The 25,158-nt window shown below is 50.1% G+C and overlaps 11 protein-coding genes across 11 annotated transcripts; 2 read left to right on the top strand and 9 right to left on the bottom strand.

The window, feature by feature from the left end:
- Positions 1 to 1,242: 1,242 nt before the first annotated feature.
- N7468_002896 (Transcription factor MADS-box) lies at positions 1,243 to 1,674 on the bottom strand (the record flags this gene model as incomplete). The annotated part of the gene is made up of 2 exons (XM_058472193.1): positions 1,243 to 1,296; positions 1,450 to 1,674. 2 exons carry the CDS (start codon positions 1,672 to 1,674, stop codon positions 1,243 to 1,245), a joined length of 279 nt encoding a protein of 92 aa, XP_058331196.1.
- Positions 1,675 to 3,113: 1,439 nt separating this feature from the next.
- Positions 3,114 to 3,694, bottom strand: N7468_002897 (C6 transcription factor SndA; the record flags this gene model as incomplete). Its single annotated transcript, XM_058472194.1, has 2 exons — positions 3,114 to 3,425; positions 3,488 to 3,694. The coding sequence occupies 2 exons, from the start codon at positions 3,692 to 3,694 to the stop codon at positions 3,114 to 3,116; spliced, it is 519 nt and encodes a 172-aa protein (XP_058331197.1).
- Positions 3,695 to 4,808: 1,114 nt separating this feature from the next.
- Positions 4,809 to 5,539, bottom strand: N7468_002898 (uncharacterized protein; the record flags this gene model as incomplete). Its single annotated transcript, XM_058472195.1, has 2 exons — positions 4,809 to 5,369; positions 5,513 to 5,539. The coding sequence occupies 2 exons, from the start codon at positions 5,537 to 5,539 to the stop codon at positions 4,809 to 4,811; spliced, it is 588 nt and encodes a 195-aa protein (XP_058331198.1).
- Positions 5,540 to 7,265: 1,726 nt separating this feature from the next.
- On the bottom strand, positions 7,266 to 8,137 carry N7468_002899 (uncharacterized protein; the record flags this gene model as incomplete). Its single annotated transcript, XM_058472196.1, has 2 exons — positions 7,266 to 7,698; positions 8,097 to 8,137. The coding sequence occupies 2 exons, from the start codon at positions 8,135 to 8,137 to the stop codon at positions 7,266 to 7,268; spliced, it is 474 nt and encodes a 157-aa protein (XP_058331199.1).
- A 1,998-nt stretch (positions 8,138 to 10,135) lies between these two features.
- On the top strand, positions 10,136 to 12,396 carry N7468_002900 (uncharacterized protein; the record flags this gene model as incomplete). The annotated part of the gene is made up of 2 exons (XM_058472197.1): positions 10,136 to 10,889; positions 10,946 to 12,396. 2 exons carry the CDS (start codon positions 10,136 to 10,138, stop codon positions 12,394 to 12,396), a joined length of 2,205 nt encoding a protein of 734 aa, XP_058331200.1.
- A 342-nt stretch (positions 12,397 to 12,738) lies between these two features.
- On the bottom strand, positions 12,739 to 14,152 carry N7468_002901 (P-loop containing nucleoside triphosphate hydrolase protein; the record flags this gene model as incomplete). The annotated part of the gene is made up of 2 exons (XM_058472198.1): positions 12,739 to 13,889; positions 13,936 to 14,152. The coding sequence occupies 2 exons, from the start codon at positions 14,150 to 14,152 to the stop codon at positions 12,739 to 12,741; spliced, it is 1,368 nt and encodes a 455-aa protein (XP_058331201.1).
- Positions 14,153 to 14,823: 671 nt separating this feature from the next.
- N7468_002902 (uncharacterized protein) lies at positions 14,824 to 15,840 on the top strand (the record flags this gene model as incomplete). The annotated part of the gene is made up of 2 exons (XM_058472199.1): positions 14,824 to 15,514; positions 15,569 to 15,840. 2 exons carry the CDS (start codon positions 14,824 to 14,826, stop codon positions 15,838 to 15,840), a joined length of 963 nt encoding a protein of 320 aa, XP_058331202.1.
- On the bottom strand, positions 15,827 to 16,105 carry N7468_002903 (uncharacterized protein; the record flags this gene model as incomplete). Its single annotated transcript, XM_058472200.1, has 1 exon — positions 15,827 to 16,105. One exon carries the CDS (start codon positions 16,103 to 16,105, stop codon positions 15,827 to 15,829), a length of 279 nt encoding a protein of 92 aa, XP_058331203.1.
- Positions 16,106 to 18,899: 2,794 nt separating this feature from the next.
- On the bottom strand, positions 18,900 to 19,853 carry N7468_002904 (uncharacterized protein; the record flags this gene model as incomplete). The annotated part of the gene is made up of 1 exon (XM_058472201.1): positions 18,900 to 19,853. The coding sequence occupies one exon, from the start codon at positions 19,851 to 19,853 to the stop codon at positions 18,900 to 18,902; it is 954 nt and encodes a 317-aa protein (XP_058331204.1).
- Positions 19,854 to 20,885: 1,032 nt separating this feature from the next.
- N7468_002905 (uncharacterized protein) lies at positions 20,886 to 21,902 on the bottom strand (the record flags this gene model as incomplete). The annotated part of the gene is made up of 1 exon (XM_058472202.1): positions 20,886 to 21,902. The coding sequence occupies one exon, from the start codon at positions 21,900 to 21,902 to the stop codon at positions 20,886 to 20,888; it is 1,017 nt and encodes a 338-aa protein (XP_058331205.1).
- A 1,321-nt stretch (positions 21,903 to 23,223) lies between these two features.
- N7468_002906 (uncharacterized protein) lies at positions 23,224 to 24,738 on the bottom strand (the record flags this gene model as incomplete). Its single annotated transcript, XM_058472203.1, has 2 exons — positions 23,224 to 24,218; positions 24,288 to 24,738. 2 exons carry the CDS (start codon positions 24,736 to 24,738, stop codon positions 23,224 to 23,226), a joined length of 1,446 nt encoding a protein of 481 aa, XP_058331206.1.
- Positions 24,739 to 25,158: the final 420 nt, after the last annotated feature.

The following is a 25,158-nucleotide window of genomic DNA, read 5'->3' on the forward strand; positions in this document are numbered from 1 at the left end:
GACCAATCATGTTCAATCAGGATGAGCACCCTGCTGTAGCTTCTGGGTTGATCAACGGTGTACTCAAATTGGAACACATGGGCCAAATATAGAATTGAATGAACGGTCGCATCTAGCGGTCCGTGCGTTTCCTAATACCTAGCAACCCCCCAAGGTTTCCAGCACAGATTTTTCACACCTACAGGCGGAAGCGAGTAAAGCGGTGTGGCTTGGCAATTAATAAACCAGGCCGTTACACCTAGAGGCCACCAGGCGGCATATAGCATTCCCGCCAAGCTTCCCCACCATTTATTTTCCAAATTCAGAGTTTTGAAGTAGTTCACAGTAAAGACCATGGATTCAGTCACGCAGGTAATACAGGAAGACAGCCACCGGAATCAAGCGGCGAAATGCTCCCAGTATTTACTAGTGATCATAGGACAGAAACCAAAAGGTTTAGAACAGGTGCCGAAATAGAGCTAGAGATCTCAGGTAGTCATGGCTGCAAAGCTAGCTTGGACACCAGCTAGCAGACTGAAAGCCAATCTCGACGGAGAGCTGTGGACGTAGGTCTAATATAGACGTAGGTCCGCAGCCAGAAGGGCCTAGCCCCAGTTCACCCGCCCTAAGGCTGGGTGCCTTAAGGCCAAATACATATCTCCGAGGGCAAGGGACAGGGTGAACATTGCCCCTGGTATTGTTTGTCCAGTGCCAGGCCCATAGCTTTTGCTTGCGGGCGGCCACCAGGAATACGCTACTCCAAGGTGGAGAAATGTTCTAGCTGTCCATGTCAGGCAGTCATCTAAAAGAAGTGGTCGTTAAATAAGGCATGCCCTCTGGATATTCATCGATATATCGGAGTCGACTGGAAAATTAATAGCAACGACACTGGCCAATGAATGTATTGAATACACAGTAGATACAGGGATAAAACGTATGGGTCCGCCTGCCAAGACCACCCCGAACTCATAAACACGGATAGTTGCCGCTATAGCGACCTCAGGTCTTTTCCGTGACATACAGCCCATTCTGAGCGTTTGGATCGCGATATCGCCTTCAGAGAACCTCGATGCTGTCTCTACTAAGGGATTTATTCAGTTTATGATTTCTTCAGTTATTGATGATTCAAGGGATCTCTAAGCCTCAAGGTCTTGGTAGGCCTCTAGATGGCTGGATGTCCACATCAACACGGAATCGACTCTGGCTCCCTCAACAGACCCCTTTACTCAATGTGTAGGATAAAGCCAAGGTCAAAATATTGTTTCAATCTATCGGGTCATAAATATAAAAGCAGAGGTTCTTGTCTTCTTGCGCGCTCTGGAAAGCATACCGCATTGAACATATAATTCACAGGAGCTACAGGAGCTACGCTGTCTGCAGACTTTTTTTCATTTCTCTCGACTGGAGTTGGATAATAAGACCCCTAAAGGTGTCAGGAATTTGTAGTTATATGTACCCACTTACACTTACCAATTTAGAGCCAAGAAGCGACCAGAAACCGGACGCATCTGCAGAGACAATGAAGACTTTCTCTGACTGTCGGATACGTATGCCCAAGCAAACGTCCGCCCCGCATATCTTGCTATACTCCAGAGCTTTCTTCTCCAGAACTGTCCTGCGCCGGTCCCTTTTCTGTCGCAGTACTTTCTTCTCCACCTTGGAACGATTTGGCTGTTCTCGAGATTTTCCCGACATCGTCTATGTAGTGTGGCGGCTGATGGGATTGGGCGAGGAAAGGTGTAGTTCTATCGGATTTACAGTACCAGGCTCTCAACATGTATCAAGGTAGTCTTTTATAGGTCGAAAGCCAGAGAGCCTTTGCTCTATATATGTTTCGAGAAGGCCATCTCCTTTGCTTGTGGGGAATCTGTAGTCTTTGTGCCGTCTGCATATCCGAGAAGGTGAACCGAAGGTGAGAATCTATGGATGCAATGGCGAGGCGCGATAGACTAACAATGCTTCATAGTTTCTTTGTTCCCAGGGTAATGGGTTAGCCATTGAGACTTAGCGATGAAAGTAGGTTCGAGCGTGAGCCGATGGAAACTTCGAGACCTTTTCAGCGATCATTTATTGCAGCACCATATTCGGATCTCCGGCACATGCTGTGCTTTTCCACCATAGGCTCTGAATCCGATTCGTAACAATTTATTTAACATCAAGCGTTTCGGAATCTAAGCGACGATAGGATGAGGCCTGTAACAGGTGAGTTGAGGGTGAGAGACACAAGAATAAGGTCTCCCACACCCCCCTTATTGGACCTCTCTGCCGCTATGGCATCCAGTTTCGGAATATACTCCTCATTCGTCAGACAACGAACCAGTCTGCTCGCTGCCATCAATCTGCCTGTCCACTGGTACCAGCGGGCAGATTGGGGCGAAGCTTACCGATGTGAGGCTCATATCATATTTGCCCCACATTGAAACCGAAACTGGACTGTGAACTGAACGGCAATATCAATCACGGCACGGAATACCGCCGTGGGCCGACAACCTTGCGAACTCTTTTTACTACCGCAACGTCCGTTTTGACTCGTTTGACGAATGGAGAATGTATTTCGAGAATGAATGCCACAAAGGCAGAGGGGTCCAGCAAGAAAAAATCGGACTTGCCTTTTGTGTCTCCCACCCTCGGCTCACCTGTTCTGCTGCGTTAGGCTATCATCGATTAGAATCCCGAAAACACTGGCTGGAAGCAAATTTGTTATGACTCAGATTTCAACCATATAGGGGAAAAGCACGGCATTTGCTGGTGAATCGAATACGTGCTGCAATAATCGCATCGTTGTTTCCCATTCCTCCGAGGGAACAAAGAACCCTGAAGCACTTTTATTCTATCACCACTCGCCACAGCTTTCAAGAGCGTGCGTAAAGTTAAGAGACTCTGCGTTAAGCCATGGTATTACCCCTGACTTTGGATTTGACTTCTTCTGTACACTGGGAAAGGGCACTGTCCCAGGAGCTGAACCCGATCCCATGTCGTTCTGGACATCAAGCCATTCAGAGTCCTGCCAAAGCCTTGAAGCCACAAATGCTGCTGAAGGGTGGAGCGCAATGCCATCCTGTGCTACAACGCCCGCTACGTTAGGTAACGCAATCATGCTGATATAACGAGCTACATGATTATAAGGTATGTAACTAGATATTGGCCAGCCGCCACTCCCTTCTCCATCTTAGATCTGCGGAGAGAGCCGCATGGGCCTGGACGTGCCGGATTGCGGCAAGAATATCGTCTTCTGATGCTCCTGCCCGAATAGTGTCGAGCGTATGTTGCGCGAGAGTCCCATCACTACTCCTTAGAGCTCCTAGCAGCTCACGCACAAACTCTTGGAGACTGGTAAGCTCTTCTTGGGTCTTCTTCGCGGTGGCCTTCCGACGTCGATCGGAGAGTTTATCGAATACGCATTCTCGGATATGGGTTTGACATTCAGAGCACGGCTGCCCACTGCACTAACTTGGGCCAAAAGGAAGGTCAGAGAGAAGTTGATGGAAAGGTCTAAACGAGGGGGTACCACTGGAAGAGGGGTGGGTTCTTCAGGATCTCTACCTTTGTTCGTCTTTTTTGACACTCTTGACAGGCAGTTGAAGCCCTTCTCACTCGACCATCGGCTGGAGGAGGTCCTCGACCACTGCTCCTCCCCAGGTAGCTGGCCGCTGCTCCCCTCGCCAGGGTTATTTCGAGGCTTAATGGCCCGAAAAGACCGGCCTGTGGTGCCCATCTGGTGAAGACGATATGTGGAGTTTGACTTCGATACCTTGCTGTACATTGAAGTCAAGGGGGGCTGCCGAAGGAGCCAGAATTGATTCCGTGTTAATATCGACATCCAGCCATTCATAAACCTACCAAATCTCTGAAGCCCAAGGTGCTTCCGAAAGGCGGGGTCAGCATTATCATCACGTAGCTAAGGAGGACAAGACCCAGTATGCAATCATGGCTGGCTACATAATGAGTTATGTAGCTAATAATTGGCCAGCCGCTATTCCATTCCCCACTTTTAAGTGCTCAGAATGTTTAATCCCAGCATGATTGTTCCGGGTTTGTTTGATGCTGATGCGAGTTACGTTAGATTATTAGCGTGACCGACTCCAAAGGGCAAGCTTATTGGTTCTCATTTGGACGTATTTGTGCATACGGTCAAAAGTGGAATCGACAGACTTGGACAAACAGGAGTTTGGAAGCTCGCTCAGATGTAGGACCAATTATGTTCAACCAAGACGAACACTCTGCTTGTAGCGTCTAGCTTGATCAACGTGTGCTCAAATTAGAACACAGGGCCAAATATAGAATTGGGCGGATGGTCGCCTTCCTCTAGCGGCCCGTGCGTTTCCTAATACCTCGCAACCCCCCAAGGTTTCCAGCACGGATTTTCACACCTCCAGGCGGAAGGGAGTAAATGGTATTGCCGCCAAACTTTCCCGGCCCTTTATTCTGTAGATTCAGAGGGTTAAAGCTCACCATAGCCCTGAATTCAAATGCTGCTATTGGATGATTTGGATGATCTTGTGCTTCACTGTGACGGTCGAAGATGGCACAAATAGTGTCTTTATGAGGCTGGGCGATAATCTAATTTACAGTGAATACTATTGATATTGTCATACGGATTTTTCTAGGATGATAACGACCGGGAGCGAGAGGTGGAACGCTGGCGGTAGTTACTAGCGAATATAGAGACAGAAAATAAAGGATGTGGGAAAGCCGCGGGAATACAGTAAAGCTAGAGATTTGAGGCAGTGATGGCTGCAAAGACGTAGTCCACAGCCAGAAGGACCTGGCCCGGCCCTAAGGCTGGATGCCTGAGGCCGAAGACACGTCTCCCGACCTTAGTCCCCACCTTAGACGCATGTCAGTCGAGCTGGTTTGAAGAGACTTGGGGGTCTGGATGGACCAGTGGGCAGACCGGTGCCAGCCGGCAGAATGGTGCCAGGCGGTAGACTGATGCCAGCCGGCAGACCGGTGCCACCGCGTAGAATGGTGCCAGGCGGTAGACTGATGCCAGCCGGCAGACCGGTGCCACCGCGTAGAATGGTGCCAGGCGGTAGACTGATGCCAGCCGGCAGACCGGTGCCACCGCGTAGAATGGTGCCAGGCGGTAGACTGATGCCAGCCGGCAGACCGGTGCCACCGCGCAGAATGGTGCCAGCCGGCAGAACGGTGCCACCGCGTAGAATGGTGCCAGGCGGTAGACTGATGCCAGCCGGCAGACCGGTGCCACCGCGCAGAATGGTGCCAGCCGGCAGAACGGTGCCACCGCGTAGAATGGTGCCAGGCGGTAGACTGATGCCAGCCGGCAGACCGGTGCCACCGCGCAGAATGGTGCCAGCCGGCAGAACGGTGCCACCGCGTAGAATGGTGCCAGGCGGTAGACTGATGCCAGCCGGCAGAATGGTGCCACACTGATTCGTGCGGGGCTCGTGTCAGATTGGCCCCTGGTAACCACCCGTGATCGAAAGCCAAGGAAAGCCATGGGCCTGGTGCTCGACAAACAATACTATGGGCAATGTTCGCCCTCAGAAAAGCGTCGCAGCACCATTCTTACGCTGTGCTTCTTAGTGTTTTCTTCCATTTTAGGCCATCATTATTTGAACGATGCACGTAAGTTGAGGGCACGATTCATTGCGAAAGCTCCGTGAGTAGAATGTATTTGTGGACAGTTTTAAAGTGAGGCTTAAGCTCCTTGCTCAAATTAATGACCAATCCGATGTAATTACTACAGTATGAAGATGGCAGCGAGATATGCGTTGAAACACCAGAATACTGCGGGTTGCCAGCTGTTCAACTACGGGCGCAACCTGGTGAACGACCCAAAAAATCAAATGCGGGCAGATTAGAGTTGAACGAAAGGCCACCTTCCTCTGGCGGTCCGTGCATTTCCTAATACCCCCAACACCCCCCTTATCCAGCATCACTTTTTTTTTACAACCGCCTAGGCAGGCAGAAGCCAGGTAAAGCGGTGTAGATTGGCAAAAACACTCAGGATACTCACCCTAGCGAAGAGTGGAGAAATGGTCTCGCTTCCCCTCATTTATGGCAGCGGCGTACTACGTTGCCATCAGCGGTCCTAAAGTTCTTGGTTTGCCGATGAATCTGCGCAAACTGAACTGTGGCGAGGACGTTGAAAGTCTATGCGTTGAAGAGATGCACTGCCCAGTGCACACGAGATGGCCAATAAATAATGCCCTACCTCTCTCCGGCCAGCGGGGCTCCAGTAGGCCAGTGGGAAGTACTAGCGGCGTCCGACCTAACTCACTCCAATGTGGGGAAATGAGTACCCAATGAAAGCACATACTTCTTTCCTCTCCAGCCTCCCACCTCTTCCAGTCTCCCACCTCTTCCAGTCTCCCACCTCTTCCAGTCTCCTCCCACCTCTTCCAGTCTCCTCCCACCTCCTCCAGTCTCCTCCCCACCTCTTCCAGTCTCCTCCCACCTCTTCCAGTCTCCTCCCACCTCTTCCCTCCCTCCCCTTCCCTCCGAGATTACGTCTTCCCATTCTTACTGTTGAACTGCACGGCGTTAGAACGAGAACGCGGCGTTACAATAACGATGCGATATTGGAAAATGGGATCGACTACCCACGTGTTCGATTGTAGACGTTGAAGATGTGGATGTCTTTGTTGGACTAAGGGTGGGTCGGAGATTCAGTCGGAGACGATGTCCTTCAAGATGAACGAAACGCTTCAGGTACCCGGGTCAATCTAACTTTTAACATAAAAGCAGACTCGTGTCGCTTCCTCTCGTTAGTTGAAACTGTCCTTTGAGTGGTTTTTACAAGCTGTAGTAATAAATTGGCTACGTTCTGGAATAAGCTGGCAAGGATAATCTCTCTGGACTTCTGGACGTTGCGTTGCCGTTGTAGAATGTGCAGCTCCTGGTACTCTAGCATTAAGACCGGGCTGTGTAGGATCGGTCTATATTCGTCCAAGCCTCTGTATGAGGTAGCTCATAAGTCCGCTACCAACCCACCCAGCGATGACAGCGCTCCATATATCGCGCGTTTCGGTCACCACTGTCATCATGTTAGGCCCGTAGACAAGGTAGATGCCCCGAGCACTAGGAGATCTATACCAAATGGCCGATGCAAGATAACGAGTGAAGGATCGGTTAGCTGCTATAGAGCTCATGGTGCTCAGAGCATCTACAATCCTCATAGATATTCCTACGGCGCGGCCGTCAGTGCGAGCTGCGGATTGTCCTGGGACCAGTTATGTCCTAGGACCAGCGCTGACGTCATAACTGATTAGGAATCGCGGGCTGTCCTAGGACCAGACTTGTCCTGGGGCCAACGAGAGCGGTTAGAAAACCGTGGGCTGTCCTACGATCAGGGCCGTCTTAGGATCAGACGTGTCCTGGGACCAGCAGGGGCGGTTAGAAACCGTGGGCTGTCCTACGACCAGGGCCGTCTTAGGATCAGACGTGTCCTGGGACCAGCAGGGGCGGTTAGAAACCGTGGGCTGTCCTACGACCAGGGCCGTCTTAGGATCAGACGTGTCCTGGGACCAGCAGGGGCGGTTAGAAACCGTGGGCTGTCCTACGACCAGGGCCGTCTTAGGAACAGACGTGTCCTGGGACCAGCGGGAGCGGTTAGAAACTGCGGGCTGTCCTAGGGCTAGAGAGGGGACGAGTAGAGGACATGGGAAACATGGGCGTTTCGTGTTGAGACTAGAGATGCGCAGAATGTGAGTGGCTGAGAAATGTGGCTCCACGGCGGTCAGTGGCGCTACAGTCCTGTGGAGGTCGAAACCTAGCGATACGGCCGCCAATAATAAAACATGTCTACGCGCTGGTCGCCCCTGTATCTTGAACCGTCGAATCAATTGTTCTAGAACTATTTTTAAAGATTCCTGGTACCAGAGAAGCGTGACAAGGCGGTACGATAGGATTCCGTGGTCCGTACCGGAAAGCCTAAGTCAAGTAAAGCTGGAGGCGTCCGCGCAACTTGTTTCGGACAGCGGGCACCCTTAGGAATGCCTGCTAGTCTTGACCAGCCCGTGGCACTAACCTACCCGCTGGCACCCGTCAGAAAGAGAACACCCTGCGACTCTAGAAGCACATTTCAGCGAGAGTAGTAACCTTACGCTCAGACAGATGTGGTGGTGTTTCTGAGGACTAATTAAACTGAGGACGCAACGTAAGCAGTCAACAGGAATTTGATGGTAATATTCATGAGGCGGTAATATTATGATCCGATAATATTACGGTGAGCATAATGTTGGTAGGGCGGTAATTTTATGAATCGATAATATTACTTGGGGCATAATGTTAGTAGGACGGTAATATTATGATCCGATAATATTACGGTGAGCATAATGTTGGTAGGACGGTAATATTATGATCCGATAATATTACGGTGAGCATAATGTTGGTAGGGCGGTAATATTATGATCCGATAACATTCCGGTGAGCATAATGTTAATAAGGCGGTGATATTATAATCCGACAATATTACGATACCGACGAGGATTCTACCCGATATCTTACAGCCAATGAATATTCAGTCGGCCAGCAACCGCCCACAAGGGATACAGGTGTCCCCACCCGGTTCTAGAATAGGTCGCTTCAGCGTTGGCGCCGAAATTGGCACTCTGGTCTTTTGTGCATACTCGACGTCCACGGTATGGAAGTGCGTAATTGCGCTTTTGCACACTGCGTTCGAATCATGATATAAGACCATCCAACTGATCCTGAGAATCGTAGCACATTCTCAGTTACTGCGATTATGAAAACCTACGGCATGACAAACGATGTGGCTTGTTCTAAACTTCCTATCAAGAAAAACAAAAAGAACAAATCGATGCATCAAAAGCAATGTCGCCGTAAGAAAAATCTCATGAAAAAAGCTTGGGAATATAGCAAGATATGCAACGCAGACATATGCTTGGGTATACGTCTTCGGAAAAATGGCCGAGTACATATCCTGTCAGCCGATACATCAGGGTTTTGGGCCTTCCTTGCCCAGCAATTAGTAGGTCTAGCATGCCGCATGATTGAAGCAAGCTGAAACGGACAAGGAAACCCATTACCCGCCGCCAGAGATACTCACAGGTCAACACTTCGAAAACACTCAAAAGGGGCCTCTTCTTTCAGGCGACTAAAGAGAATGTTGAGATATCGAGTTCTTTTTAACGTTCTTTTTTCAAAGTAATCCTTCAGGAAAGGAGTAATTTTTCTTGTACAGCAAGAACCCTTGCTTGCTCTTTCCCGTTTAGAGATCATGAGAGAATTATGCTGGCTAAATGTTTGTTGAATTAGATAATGTTGGCTGTATTGATATGCAAGATGCCAGAGCTGCAGGTGGTCGGCAGGACGCAAAGTCGTCTTTCTTGTCTGAGGCATTAAGGCACGAATGAGCGCAACTTCGGCTTCAGCTGGTCCGTACAAGGAGACGCCTTCTAAGAGAATCTTTTTTTTTGGACCTATTCAGAGAATGAATAGTCCGAACAAAGGGTTTCCGAAAGGTCCAGCTTGAACCGTCCACGCTTCTCGATCAGAAGGCTAGGCGACGTCATCAAAGGGGTGCGGGTGATCGGGTGCCAGATCCCACTCCAATGTGGAGAAAGGAGTCCACCAAAGGGATCAGGCAGCAGCTCACTGGCTGCTCCGCATTGTTATACCCAAGCAGCGCCCAACTGCAGGCACACTTGCCGGCGGGCACTCCTTTGCTCGCGGGCACCTCTATTAGCCGCGCGATACAGTAGCTCTGTGTGTAGAAACTAAATGTAAGGGGCAGATAAGACCAGGATGCGATTTTCGGTGACAAGCTCCAGACCACGCGCCCGCTGATAGCTTCGGACCTTCACAAGTATCACCAATGGCTCTCAGGAATCAACAACTCGGCCAGGGACAAACGCCCTCAGGAAAGACCAAACCACCTCCTAGCACAAAGCCTGCCCTAAAGTTGCTCTCAATCCTCACAAGAGTGATTGAACGGAGCGCAGCACCATTCTACTCGATAATGGCTATTCAGTACATTAATACTTGGCTCTTTGGGCTGGCGTGGACGAGGAGTTTCGATTTTATGCCTGAGGCAACAATTTCTGGATGAGTAAGCCGTAAGCATGTGGGCATCTTCCCTTTTGTTGTTGTTCCGTGCACACAAGTAACCATCACCAAGTTGACTTCTGCTTTGTCATCGACTATGTAGAAGATACCAGTTCTCATGAGTATGGATAAGATAGCTGAATTACGGCGTCAGCTTGAGGAGGAAAAGCGAGGGCGAGAAGACGCAGAGCGCCGTGAGAAGGAGGAGAGACAAGCACGGGAAGAGGCAGAACGGCAAGTGCAACCCAACACTCTGTTTGGCCTCCTTGATCGATGCCACAATTCTCTGTCCCAAGCAATCCAAGTTGAGATGAATGCGACCCTCACGACCCAGGGCGAAGCGGCCAACCCAGTAAACCGACTTTACCCCAAGCACATCATCCCATGGCTTGACTTTCCCCAACTACAGGAACAAATCTGGGAGAAATTCGATCGCACCGCTGCCTTTACCTCGCGCGCTCTGTTTCCTTCTGATACCCAAATCGATTATGTTGCTACGAATATCCTGAACACACCGATCTATTCGGAGGCTTCTCTTCGAAATTTCGAGCGAGACACAGTGGATAACTTTGTCGAAAAGGTCGTTAACGCTTTGCGAGACGATGAAACCCTTCGCCGTGAGTTTGGAATCCAGGGCCGAGTCACCTTCTATGATCGTGCCAACCCATCGGAGACCTCGCTGGAGAACAGCCTGGAGCAGATGAATTTTCAGGATACGCGCACACCCCAACGACCGGCGATCACTAAGCACGGAAGACGCAGAGGAAGGGGAGTGGAGCGACGCAGAGACAGAGGAGGGATGGCACCGTGCGAAGACGCAATCGGCGCGCTGACCAGTTCTGCGTGCGCCTTGTGGCTGATGAACGACAAATACCAGTGTATGCGGTAGAGTTCAAAGCGCCGCACAAGGTGACAATCCCCGAATTGGTGGCAGGTCTACACCGGATGGATCTGGCTCGCGATGTCATTGAGCAAGAAGGTGATACATTCGATTTTTATGCCACCCGCCTTGTCGCTGCCGTGGTCACTCAAATATTCTCATACATGATAGACAGTGGAGTTCGATACGGCTACATCTGCACAGGAGAGGGCTTTGTTTTCCTACATATCCCGGAAGATGACCCCACGATTGTCCAATATTTCTTGTGTATTCCAAACCAAGACGTGCAGCCGGGCGATGAATTGCGCCTCCATCGGACCGCCATCGGCCAGGTGCTTGCGTTCACCCTTCAAGCTCTGGCCGCAGGTGTCCCCCCTCAAGAGTGGCACGACGTGGCGCACGACACTCTGAGGACCTGGGAGGTCGAATATCTCGACGTGTTGAAGGAAATTCCCGAAACTCTCCGTAAAGATCCGAGGTCCTCTAACTATCGGCCCTCGCATTGGAAACGAGATCGGAAAGTCCACAACACGCGCTCTCGCGCTCGCTGTGAGCCAGACGCATCTACACCACGGCACTCGTCGCCTGAAGGCAGCGGCAGCGATCAAGAATCGCAATCGCCATCCGCTGCAGCAGCGTCACGTAGCCGATCGAGCCGCAGCCGAGGGAATCGCAGCCGAGGGAGCCGCAGCCGGGCTAACAACCATCAATCAAGTAAGAGAAGTGAAAGGTCACAAGCCGGCCGGGATAAAAAACAGACTTTTCGAAAAGACGGGTATTCTACACGACCATACTGCACCATTGCCTGCGTCCGTGGCATGGCCAACCGTGAACCTCTGGACAAAAAGTGCCCCAATTGGGAACTCCACGGTGGCCAGAGACACTCTATAGGGCCGCAAGAGTTTACACACCAGCTTCACCGTCAACTTATCCGAAATCGAGACCTGGGCTTCGAACAATTGCACATCTGTGGTCGAACAGGCTATCTCATAAAAGCCACACTCCTTTCAAGCGGGTATACTGTGATCATTAAAGCCACTACTGTGGAGAAGCAGCGCCGCCTCCAAGCGGAAGTGGATAATTATCGTCACCTTAAGAGCTTGCAGGGACAGCACATCCCTGTCTGTCTTGGGGCCTTCAAGCCTCGCGTCGCATATTGGTACCATGGGGAGCCAATGGCCCAGATGATGGTGTTGAGCTGGTCCGGAACTCGGCTTCAGCATGTCATTAATGATGGGAATTCTAGCTTCTTCCACGAAGAGCGCGAGAAAGCACTGGCCGTGCTCCGGTCGCACGGAGTCATCCACGGCGACAGTGAGTGGCGTAATATGCTATGGGATGAAGCGAGTGGCAGACTGGTCGTCATTGACTTGGAGGATGTGAAGCGGCTGAAGCGCCCTTGGGCCCTTGAACCAACGTCTGGAAATGTGCAGCGTAGTCATCTCGCAAAAGCGGTAAAATCCGGGCATAGAGTGCCGTCCAGATCCACCGCTGTCTGCACATAACGCCTCCAGCCCCTGTTCCTGCGCCTATTCTGAACATGTTCGCACCGTTTGATAGCGGAGAAAATGTATACTCCGAATTTGGACACCGATGGGATTGCCTACATGCGTGAACACGAAATGCTTTGCAGATGAGCGATGGTACGTTCTCTTGCTGGCCATGAAAGAATTTGTGAAGATTTAAGTCTGCGTGTATCCTCAAGATATGTAATGAGAGCTCCTGTATACTAATTAATTGACGCTGTCAAATATACATCCCTCGGAACTGCCCCCCTAAACCCCAAACCGACCCCTTCCTGGGAACCTACCAGTTGTCCCTTGCTCCTGTTTCTCCCTCCCCTCTCTTCAGCACTTTGCTTTCGCCACCCAGCTCTCCACACTAGAAACAGCATCATAGGGCGACTTCTTGCGCTCTAAAAGAAATGACAAAACTTCTGCCGGGCTGAATACTTCCTCGGGAATTTTGCTTGCAAAATCACGTGCAAGCCCCTCGATGGTCTCGTCGTTATATTTCTGGTTGCATTGCTTTTGGTTGGGCAACTGCTTGAAAACCGTGTGGAAGAGCTGAGTCGAAATGTTCTGATCGGCAAGTTTGAAATGAACTTTCTTGTCTGAACGGCCAGGCCGAATCAGAGCGTCGTCCAGCTGTTCGATATGATTCGTGGTCATGACGAGTATCCGGCCCTCTTGAGACGAGACACCATCCAGCACATTCAGGAGTCCGGATAAGGTGACTGCTGACTTTGACTCGTTTGCTTGGTCTGCATCGATGCTATCCCGGCGTCCCACCCCTGCAGTATCCACGTCCTCTAACAGAACAATACAACGCGGGGGAAGCTCAGCAAACAACCTCATCAAAGTGGTGTCTGAAATATTCGACAATTGAAGTGTATAAATATCCAGTTCGTGATTCCCTGCAAGTGATAAACTGAAACTGGATTTCCCAGTTCCAGGGGGGCCAAAGAGAAGGTAGCCTCGTTTGTAGGGGATACCCCGCTCTGCGTACCAGCTTTGCATATCTTGGTCGAGAAACTCCTCCACATCTCTTAATATGTCGTCTTTTACCCCCTGGTCCATGATGACCGTGGAGATAGGGCGAACTGATCTCAATCTGGCTTTCTTCCACTCCCCTTCGCGGTGCTCGAAGACGGAGACCTTTCTCTGCGTGTCCTTGATATACTTTTCTCTACACTCTTCGATCAATGTTTTCAGGACGCTGGCATTGAGACCAATAGAAGAGACTCTGAGATCTTCTCGATGCTCTTTGACATCGCAGTGAAGAATGAGCAGATGTCCCTTGTACCAGAAAAAGAATGATCCATCCCAAGGAGAAAAAGTCAAAGGCTTTTTCTTTGTTGAATAGAGGTTGCCTGTGCGATGTGTGGACCTCACACGAGCAATCAGTGAATGGGCATTGTGGACAAACGGTTGCTCGGCTATCCAATCAACCAGCATATCGTATGCTTCGTCGTAGTATGAGACATAAATTGTGGAAGCTAAAAATTGTCAGACTGATCCCATTTTGACAGGAGGCACACGAACTGAAGTAAAGTCTCACTATCTCCCAAACATAGCGGACTGCATAGCGGGCAAAGAGGACAAATATACCGAAAGTACAAAGAAGTCGGGTGTAGCTGTCCAGGTTACCGGCAAGCAGCTGCTGTGCGGAGGCAGAGGCCATACTGAAACCGGGAAAGACGACATCTATAAGAGACATATGGGAGGGGTGGTGGTAAGTACCAGCGCCGATGGAGTTCATTGTAGATACTGACAAAGGTCCCCGAATATAATGATATGAGGCAGCTTGATCTGTTTCATCGAAGTGTCCGAGGAAAGTGGTATACCAGGCTCTAATTATAGGGGAAGCAATCAACCCTCGTGGCCTGCCTGATCATCGCCGTCGACTAAAGTCAGGTCACAGCCGAGCTACCTTCATGCAGCGCTCTTCTGCGAGCAACAGCAGAAACATTAGTTTGATTGGTTACGTTCAATCAAGAATCATATTTTAGTTCTATTCCTATGCAAAGGGACGGGAAAATGCGCAGATAGTGCATAGTCTTATGGGGGGCTTTTCTCGAACGTAAGAAAAATCACCCAAAGTACATAGACTAACATAGGTTCTTTCCCATAAACCTCGCTGATAATTTTATGTTGCATGGAATTTGGGCCTGCGAACATGAAAATTGATAAGTCGATAATTATCGAGACCTTCAGATTATTTTAAGGGGCCACAGAGGGTTTACGCTAACGCTGGCCACGTCACACATGAAAGCGGGGGGGATTCATGTGACGCAGTACTTGAGCCCATTAAAGCCAAGTTCATCTTCTGCCTAATTCATTAAATGTCAGACATTCCTCGGATTTCTATGAAGCTAAGCCATTATGTCGGCGGGCGCAGTTCTCTCACAATTTGCGAATTTACTCAACCACATGGAATCTTTGGGTCCCAAGTTGAGTTCTAACATCCGTCCAAACCGTGAACAATTCGACGAGATTCAGAAACTCAGGGAGCGACTTAAACCAGCTTTGGCAGGTATCGAGTCTCATGTGGAACTTTTATTGGAGAAAGCAACTCCGAAAGATAAAGAGCGAAACATTGCAAATCAGATCCGATTTTTCCCAGTCGCCGACAAATTCGATCCAGTATTATTGAGGAAGAATTTAGTGCTTATCTTTCGAGGACCGGACCAATCTGCTTTGGATACCGACCAAAGCAGAATCAGGAAAGCCAAATCTCGAACGCGATGTGAAAGACTTCGCTCCCAGTCTCCTCATTTGATTCTGAAGTGGGCAATGACACTACAGCCATCGAAGTGGATACACCCAACAGTCATGGCAGATAGCACCTTTGATTTTCTCCTTGGAGATTTGAAGGCAATCTTTGATCAAATACCTTCTAGGGTCACTGAAAGCCTACATTGCTTGAAGGACGAGGAACCCTTGAAAGCTTGCGAAAAGTTTCAAGAATTTGTCAAGAATTTAGATCGATCAATCAGTGTGGAAGAGCAAGAGCATATGGCGCGATGCAAACGTATGCGTACGGACCAAAGTTCACCGACGGAAGGAAAACGAAATGCCACAGAAACTGATGATAAACAGATGATAGAACGAAGGAGCAAAGGTAAGTAAACAACGCCATGTCATGCCCAGGAGAATGATGCTTAAATGATGATAGAGATCGACTACAAAATGTCATCCATGCCGTCCGGCAAACTGCCAAATCTGATCAAACGTCTTCCGTGGGCAATAGAGAGTAGCGAGCAATGGAAGTGGGAAAGACGAATTTTCGCTGAGAGGCTGGGGAGTAGTGATGCCGATACAACAGACTGCCTAAACTTTTTCGTCCCGAAAGATCGGAGTCAAGATATATCGATCACCCTAGTGGTTGGTCGTCGTGCTGGCTTGGATTTGATATACGAAGCAGAAGTTGAAATTATCCGCGTTTGAAAGTCACAGTTGCTCCGATCACAGGAGCTGCAATCACGCTCACTTGGCATCCAACAGGCACAATCGCAGTTTCCTCCACTGAAGGGTCTTGTCCGTTTTCCCAAATGGCAGGAGATCGAGGATCCGCTTTCGGATCAAACACTATTATCGATTCCCCTTTTCCTGTGATTGTTCTCTCGTAGTCCGCCTCCCGGAAAAGAGCACCCCCTTTGATTTCGTATGTGTGATCTTCCACCGCTGCGATCCCAAGCTCTTCTTCGGCCATTTCAGATAGCTTGCTTTCTGTGTTTAAAGTTCGATGTAGACAGGACGGCAGGATAGTCGAGTTCATAGGATGACTTCGCGAGGCACCGTTTGACGTAACCTTGCGGGAAACCAAGACGGTAGAATATCCGAGTTCGTAGAATGAGTTCTCGAGGCGAGGTTCGATGAAATATTGCGGGAATAGTAACTCGAGCAAAAGCCCCGCTTAAATCAAATTTCCGGATAGAGGGGGGATGGTTAGCACGTGACAGTTGCGGCCTAATTGGGTAGACACCGGAGGTCAGTCAATCAACACAGAATACGGAGAGTGGAAGTCTTGTGAACGAACTCAGCCCAAGGTGCAATGCAAAAGATGTCAGATTTTCTTCGTGAGGAAAAATGGAATGATCAATCTCATCGAACTTAGCATCGTTATTTCGGTCTTCTACACGTCAGTTTCGACTCCGGATCGTCGAAGAGGTCGTCCTCACAGTTGCTAGTTGTGATTGCCCAAATTCTTCAAGATATGCACTGACTGTAATAACTCCTGAAAGCAAAGAGAAGGTCACGGCCATCAGAGCTGCCGCCTTCAGAGCCCGTTGATGATTGGATGGACGATTCCGGAAGAATTCCAAGAATTGAGGTGTCGAATATGAACTGCTTGACCGACTGCAAATTCGCCAAAGTCGAATGTACTGGATCACGAGAAAAGTAATCTCAGCTGTCGTAAGCAGAAGGAGTGATGCGAACAAGACGTGGCGTATTCTACTCTGTATGTGGTCGAGAAAGAAACTGTTCGACTGAGTCAAGATTAGGCCAACCGAAGCTGAGAACAAAACTTACGTTATCAGCAGAGATAATTGGGCAATAGGAAAGATGATAAAAATATAGATTGACCAGGACTTTTGATTAATGAGGCCCAGAAACTTGTGGATGTCAGTGAAAACCACGTCGAAGTTGGGTATATTTACCTCGTTAATCGGTGTAAGAAGAAGTAAAAATCCCAGTTCGACTGTCAGAGCAGGCCTCGAAGAATCTGCATGTACCACTCGTCAGCTGATGAGTTGGAAGTTCTTGAAGATACTCACCGCTTCGGAGAGCCGGCTGATAGATAGCCAATGGTATTGACCCGAACAGGCCAGCACAGACCAAAATTCCCACCACGGCCTGTGAGAAAACGTAGGGGTTTTGATGGAGTAAGAGAAGCCGGGATAATTTCTTGTCTGATATCAACACAAGCCAGAGCAAAAGAGATATAGTAGCACATAATGATGCCAACGTTGAAAGGATCACTTGGGAAGAATCAATTGCTGCCATTCCGGTTCAATCAGTTTGTCTTTACATAGTCTTTCTCGCTGGTTTACTTATAATGTTCTGCCCACTAGTCTGACATTAGGGGGACCCGGGAATGCTTCAGGTCATGAGATTTGTAGAAGTAATTGAAATTCTTGTGCGCAATAGTTCTTTGTTAGTCAGAAAAACCGATGACTTATAAAAGGGCAGAGGTAGGTGTAGATCATGGGGTTTATCTCTGTTACACTCGGCCTTGAGGGCCAGTTAGCCTGTCACATTGGTCCACGGTCTTGCAGTGCGAACAAATCAAGAGCCATCGATAACGGCCAGGATGAAACGACACGGCCTCGCGCTAATGCCAGTTGAAAGCCAAACTAAAAACTTGTTGCGACCTTACGTGATTCTATCCCGTAACTCTCTTACTTATACGCAGGTTTTAAGAGTACTTCAAACTGAGGTGGCAGGCCATCAGTGGCGTGCGCGGTAGCTCGCGGCTTCGTGAGTCCGCACTGTCCTGCCATTTTGGCCTACCCTTGCATTATGAACAAATCAGGAGCGCCAGCCATAGGGCCGCTCGTACTTTTTCACTTTGAGGCGGCTCCAGCTAATGCAATGGAATTCACTACCTGCAGCCAATGGTCGGCGACTCCGGGTATGGTACCGCAATGGACGCGCCTCTGGTCATGGAATTTCCTGTCTTCTGGACATTATTCCCCGCGTGGTTCAAGTTTCTGGCCAAAGTCCAGGCCAAAGGCGTTTTTTCCCCTACATCGTTCGGGGAATAATCTTAGAGAGGGGCGGGATTTGCTTAAGAAGCCTACATGTCCCCTTATACGTCTCAACTAGTGCTTTAGTGACCGATCTGCTTGTATTTGTCGCCTCCTAAGTTATAGCTTCGAGTTTTCTTTTTACGGTGAGTACTTGTTGAGTAAGAGGTCTCCCTTACCCCCAAGCATCTATGTCTAATGATGAATAGCTTCACTGTCGACGAAATGACGACCTTTATCCCCAGCGAACCGATCAATCAGCTCAACTGCGGCCACTGTGGTACGCATAACATGACTGGTACATCGACCTGCACAAACTGTGGGAAGCCCGTCGCAACGACAGCGTGAAATGACGAATGTATGTTTTCTCTGGAAACACCAGGACCCGTGTACTAAGCTTCTTTAAGCTCTGCCCTTCCTTGATAGTCGTCTAAAGACGACTCCTGATGGTTTAGTGCTGCCCTGGCTGTTGCTCTTTCCTTGATTAGATATAAGCTGGTTCAAATACGGAATCCTCGGGTATTGTCCTGAAGGACTGCCTGCATCAGTTTATCGCTCTCATGAATGCCAATGGAAAGCATATTATATTTCACGTCACTTCACGACAACTTTATCTCTCTTTGCCTGGGTTTTTACCTCTTATTTAGGGAATGTAAGGACTTGAAGAGACGTAGAAAAAGCCAGGGGCAATACCAATTATTTCGTAGTGTAACTTTAGAAAAGGGTTTAAGAGTCCAAATCCAACAAAATCTCCTACTAGCTATCCTGAAACTTCCACCATGCATCCACGGCATCGCCGTAGCCCATCTTCTCCAGGTGCTGAGCAACCCTGCGGCGCCAGTCCTTCTTGGAGTCCTCATCCCCGTAGTTGAAATCCATTCCTGCCGAGAGTCGAAATTTTGTCCTAATCCATTCAATAGGAACGTAGCCAGCAAGCTCCCAATCGATAATACCTAGCGAGCCTGTTGATGTATCGACAAGAAGATTCGTAGGACCAAGATCGCAATGATAGAAGACAAGGTCAGAGACGTTCATAGACATCTCGGTACAATTCTTCAGAAGCTGCTGTGGAGAAAGGGCATCCGTCATCTTGCTGTTGCCTTTGACGAGATAACGCTCAAATAGCTGGTGTCCGTCCACACCACTAATGATATCGCCCTTCCATGCCGCTAACTGATCGCAAACATCTGCTACTTTGCCGACATAATACTGGCGAAGAGTTTCGTCCATGTTAGGCCAAGCTTCCTCAAGCAGCTGGCCGGGAACTCTCGAGACGACGAGAAAATTTCGCGAGGAAGTCTCAAAATGATGATAAACTTCCGGAAACCCAAAGCCCAGGGGCCGCCTGTCTTTGAGAAACTGCAAGGTAATATGCTCTCTAGTCACATGCGGATAGTCTATCTGATGCGCCTTGATGAAGGCTTCGCCTGCTCGCCAAACGGCCGCTTGATTGTCAACTGCGTGGACTCTCGAAATGTAAAGTGAATCTTCTGCGAGGGGTTTGGAATCGGGAAGAGGCTCAGGCGCAGTGGAGAGGATGAAATGGCCCTCATTGCTGTCGCTCCAGCATGCTTGGTCGGCTGGAATTCTGTCCGGGAGTGGTGACGCCGAACGAGTAAGAAGAAGCTTGTTTGAGATTAGCCAGGAGCTTTTATTGACTTCCCGTATCGATTCATTGAGGTGAGGCTGAGGCAAGTTTATCAATGTCATGTCAGTTGTTGATCTTGAAGTTGAATGAGTTGAGTAAACAAAATGCCAGGTGCAAACCCCTATATAGAAGCCGGTGTAAGCGGTGAGCAGCGTTTCAATATTGTCAAGGGTCCGTAGACTGTCCCGTGCGTCACTAATTATGAACGTCCGCTGTAAATAATGTAGACACTTCGAGTTGGCGATCGCTTCTTCATCGCTTTGTTGCCATCATCCCCACTTGTAGCCATTTCGGGGTCTGCGATGTTTCGATCAAAAGTGACTAGAGGTCAAAATCAGCTCTGTTGATCCAGGAATGAGACTAGGCTTGTTATTGCTGGGAGCTACAAGTCCCCTTGGGCCAGGTATTATCTCCTAAGAGCAAACAAAATCGTGTCCCTAGGCCCAAGGTTCCAGTCAACCTGGTAGGGCTGAAGATGACATCTCTGAAATAATGATTTTTGGGCGGGCACAGCTTGGGGCGTGACGTGCGCGGGCGCAGGGAGGTGGCGCTGACATAAGCTGCTGGACCCCCCGTCCAACCAGGCGATGGCGAACCAGGGGTAGGCCAAGAACAGCTCACTTGGCGATGATCACGTGAACGGTGTTTGATCTCCCACTTTTACGCCTCATAGCAGCGGATTCACGATTGAATGGGATTCTTCACGCAGGACGGTACGATTATCATACTTGTGTCCAGCATTTCTCAATTGCGGACGAACTTGGCTTCCCCATAATAGTCGGGTCGAGTATAATAGCCCTGAGGCCCGCAAGCCACGGCTAAGTCAAGGCTCATAAGCCAGTCGCAGCAGATAGTGATTGGCTCTCGCCAAGGCTCAGTAGGGCTTGGAGCTTTTTTTTTGAGAGTGGCCCAGAGCACTTGCAGTCTGCAAACTCCTAGTGTCTACCATGAGATGGAGCACGCCAATATCACGATTACATTCAAGCTAGAAAGAGAGAAGATTGGGCGAAAGCCATCAACAGATAAGCCTCCTTCTATGGAGGTCGCCATGCCAGCAAAGACCTAGAACAGAGTGCTGTAAACCAGAAACAAGCTCAATCAATCCATGCGGTCTGCTGAGTTCCGTAGTATTTTCTGATGCGGTAAGACGCTGGCCGCTTGGTCTTGCGTTTTGTACGTCGGGCTGATCGTTGGGCAGACTGTTGAGTAGACTGTCGAGTAGACTGTCGAGTAGACTGTCGAGTAGACCGTCGAGTGGAAAGGCGAGCAGACTGTCGGGCTGGCCTATCTTTTTTGATATAGGGCTGTGACACAGGCAATTCTTGGTTCAACATAAGCTCTCTTTCTCCGGACACTGATTCGTCCAAGTACTCGGAGAAGCGAGAAGATTGCAACTCCTCATTGTGGATTGTGGCGGTGTCGTATCCGTCCAGGGACTCAACTTCTGAGCTGTTGACCTCAGTACTAGTGCAAGAGGCCTCGGATCTTTGGCAGCATCCTGGGTCTAACATAGGCTCTCCTCCCCTTAATGCTGATCCGGCCCAGGCTTCGGAGAAGCGGTAGGGCTGTAATGCTTTGTCGCGGGCTGTGGCGGCGTCATAGCGGTAGGTTTGGTCTAGAAAGGAGGACTCGGCTTCTGTCTTAATCCGTCGGCTCTCCTCTCTGAGTCGCGGGACGTAATTGGCTTCAGCCTTAGTCTGAGGATCATTATGGACAGACTTTTTCTGTTCTGGAACGGACGTCTCAACACCCCTTAATTGACGCGCCCAAGGTTCGTCGTACCACGGTGCTTTCCAATCAGAGTTAGCACAGCTTTGGGGGATCAATGTGGAGTTCTTACGTGGATAGTGGAGCCAATGAGATCTCTTGTAGGCCTCGATCTCGATACGACGCTCCTCATCCTCTAGCTGGGGGACGTAGTTGGCCTCGGTCTTGATCGGAGGATCATCATGTCTCAGCTCATTCTGCTCTGTGGCAGACGTCTCAACATCCACTAGACGACGTGCCCGATGTTCGTCGTGCCTCGGTGCTTTCCAATCAAAGTTAATGCAGCTTCTGACAAACAGGACAGAGGCCTTACGTGGATGAACAAGCAAATGAGAACTCGTCATGGCGGACATCAAAAAAGAAGATACTAGTATCAGTAGCAGGACTGAAAAGCTAGAATCCTGTCGGGCCTTGCCTCAGCTTTATAGCCCTCAGAAAGGGGCCTCATACATCGGCCCCCTATAATGGGATACTTCCGGCCAAGGTTGGCTGCATTGCGCCACTGGCTAAACAAGGAATAGTTGGTATATTCCCTGCTTTGCACAGCTCCGATGAGTACGACGGTGCCATTCTTCGCGCTCGATCGACACAGTGCGTGACCCTCTTGCAGTAGCGTCGCTCGAAGTTGAGCCCGGCGGCCAACCATTCCCCCCGGCGAGAGACATGCGAAACACGCGAGTCGTGGCAATCTCCGTACTGGGCCCTTTCGCCGGCAAGGCCTCCCGCTACCTGTGCTGTCGCCAGCGAGCCTTGCAGCAGGCTCGGTCGAGACGGAGCTCCGGTCACCAATCGTTTCTCGGCTTGGGCATATGGGTGGGATCACTAGGCTGTGCTGTCGGCGCGAGTAGAACGAGTCAATGCACAGGACCTGAACGTAACCGTCCCACCAACCCTCTTCATGCTGGATCCAACAATCGCTCGCCGGTGGGAGAGCGGTCTCCGCGCCCGAGGAGCCGTAATCGAGAATCCAGGAGGATCCTAAAATCGCGCAGGCGATCGTCGCAAGCCTTTTCGTTCCATTCGAAGTCCGCAGAGATATCCATGAGCGCGGCTAAGCAGCTGAGCAAGCATTGAAGGCGTATTTCGGGTCTTATAGTAAATATAGCATCAGGATCAGGTCGGTGGATTAGAGCGAGCCAGCGACCAATCACTTATGATTGCACCAGAGACGGCTGAGTGGGCACAGTGACGGAGGGTCCGGATCAATAGCAAAAATGCCTCACCTGTTTGCCCAGTGAGAGACCGGGGGGGGGGGAATACAGGAGGAAGAGGAGAGAGGGGTTGGGAGGTGGTTTTATAGATGGAGTGGAGACAGTTCCACACACTTGTCATGTTAAGGGGCACTAAGCGCTAAGCCTAAAGAGGATGCACTAAACCCGAATTGGTTGTCAAATAACAATACGTGTCTGGCTGAAACCCAAGGTGAAGTTAATCGCTGGGCGAGTGAAGAAACAGGCCGACGATGAGTGCAAGAAAGAGGAGTCAAAGAGAGGTCCGGTCTTCTAGCCTTTGGAGGAAGAGGTTACGTGACGATGTATTGGGGCGCTAACTCGGAATCGGCAAAACTAACCACTCGATGCTTGTACTGAAACCGATGGCTATAGAGGGTTTATACGCGAAACGCCAACCGATACACACCAAGATATATTCCGACAGCACAGGCTCTCATTTGCGTCTCCTCGGTTTCCCAGACCGAGAGCTGGCCTTATGGCGTAACTTGGTGGAATAATGGACTTGAAGAGATGGCGTATCTCGGTCGGGAAAGTAAGTCGTAATCTCGGACCATGACATTGCCTCCTTTTCCTTCAGCCGCACCAGCAGCGCATTCTCGTCCGACGTGTATTCTCTTTTTTTCCGTGGGATAGCTGCTGGGTCATGTCGAGACCGCGTCGGGCTAGGTTCGGGTACGAACGTAAAGAAATATGCCGGGTTCAACCCCGGATTAGATTCGACCGTCAAGAGAGCGCTCCCACGAACACCCTGGATAGCACCAGCGCAATGAGATGCAACGGGAATGGAAGCGTCGGAAGCGTTGGAAATCGGCCTAATTGAAAGTCTCCGTTTCTTCGTCCTCTTTTGAGGCTGTTCAGTGTCATGGAAGGTGGTGGTCCGATCTCGGCGATGGCAGATGTCTCGACCTGAACGGAGTCGCTTCTTGCATACTACCGCAGCGGCCCTTGTGCTTCTCCTGACAACTCCTTGCTTCCAGGACGGTGATGGTGCAGGTACAACCACAGCTACCGAAGGATGGCGCACCGGGATATTGGAATCTGAGGTCCTTTGAACACGATAAGATGCTGAAGTAGAGCGCACGGTCGGTACCGCGGACGGGACCAATGGGGTCGATATCTCTTCACTAGTGCCAAAATCTTTAGTCCGCTCCGGGGTATCGTTTGCCCTAGAGCATGGATTTTCAACTAGGCCGGATGATTGACTTGGCTCCGTACCATTCTCGTAGTCCCCGGGGCACAGGATGTCTGACCCCGCCGTAGAAACCTTCCGCTTGACTATTTCTTTTTGGGAATCACTCGTCATTGATGAGTCGCTAGAAACATGGTCCGCTTGTGCGGGTGCAGGAATCGGCACCGTCACATCAGGCACACCCGACAGGTGAGAAGTCTCCATCTGCATGGCATCGGCAACGGCGCCGGTAACAGCGTCTGATGAAAGAAGAGTTAGACATTGAGAGGATGGCCGCCGACTTTCATTATGAGGTATTGTCAACGTACCCGGTACATCGTTTTCCCGCATAACGTGATCTAGGTGGTCAAGCTTTGCAGGGCACGGGTTTGTTTCCGCAGAGTCTGTCAATGGCATACACTCTGGCAACGCCAAGGCCGAAGATCCAAATTCCACTGGGATATCACAGGCTGCTGGGATATCCTTTGCCACTGGAATCCCGACGTCTTTCGCCACTTCAGACGGAGTTGAAACGTAGACATTGTTGATCTCGAAGTCAAATATGTTCCACTCGTGGGTTGAACCGGTCACTGGCGGCGGCTGTCCGAGAAGAACCTCGTCCCGTCCTGGACGGAAGCCGGATCCAGTCGGAAAGGATTGCTGGAAGTATCGCGGCACATGAGTGGGAGCGTGACCCCCAGTCACGCTTTTGGCACTGGTAAAAGGTGACCGGCGGCTTGGGCCATGGTAGAATTCGATTTGGTCAAGATCCACCCTCATTTCCCCGAGGGTAGTGAAGGCAAAGTGGAGGAAGATACCGGTAGATGATGAAGCAACTATGGACAAGAGTGCGGAGGTGACTAGGCTGGTGTGTCCACGTCCGTTTTGAATCATATACACCAAGTAAAGGAAAAAAATGAGAAGGAGGCCAGTCAGCCTTCTCATATAACCAGGTGCCGTCAGAGCATTACCAGCAGGGGAATCATGCAGTATATCGCCTTGTAGACCCACCACACTCAACGGAGAACTGCGCCACCGCCGCCTCGCTGATCCAACTCGCTGCTTGCGTCGAATGATCACTCCACAGTATCCCACTCGGGGCGAAGGGCGCCTTGGTTTCGTAGCATCCGCCCTGCAACGTTACAGCCTTCAAGACGCCTCAGCTGACAATTGATGGATTGGGAAGAGATCGACAAAGGA

This window comes from Penicillium chermesinum, assembly GCF_028974085.1.
Source record: "Penicillium chermesinum strain IBT 19713 chromosome Unknown utg000003l:1.0-5111272.0:1.0-5115320.0, whole genome shotgun sequence".
Classification (NCBI taxonomy): Eukaryota; Fungi; Ascomycota; class Eurotiomycetes; order Eurotiales; family Aspergillaceae; genus Penicillium; species Penicillium chermesinum.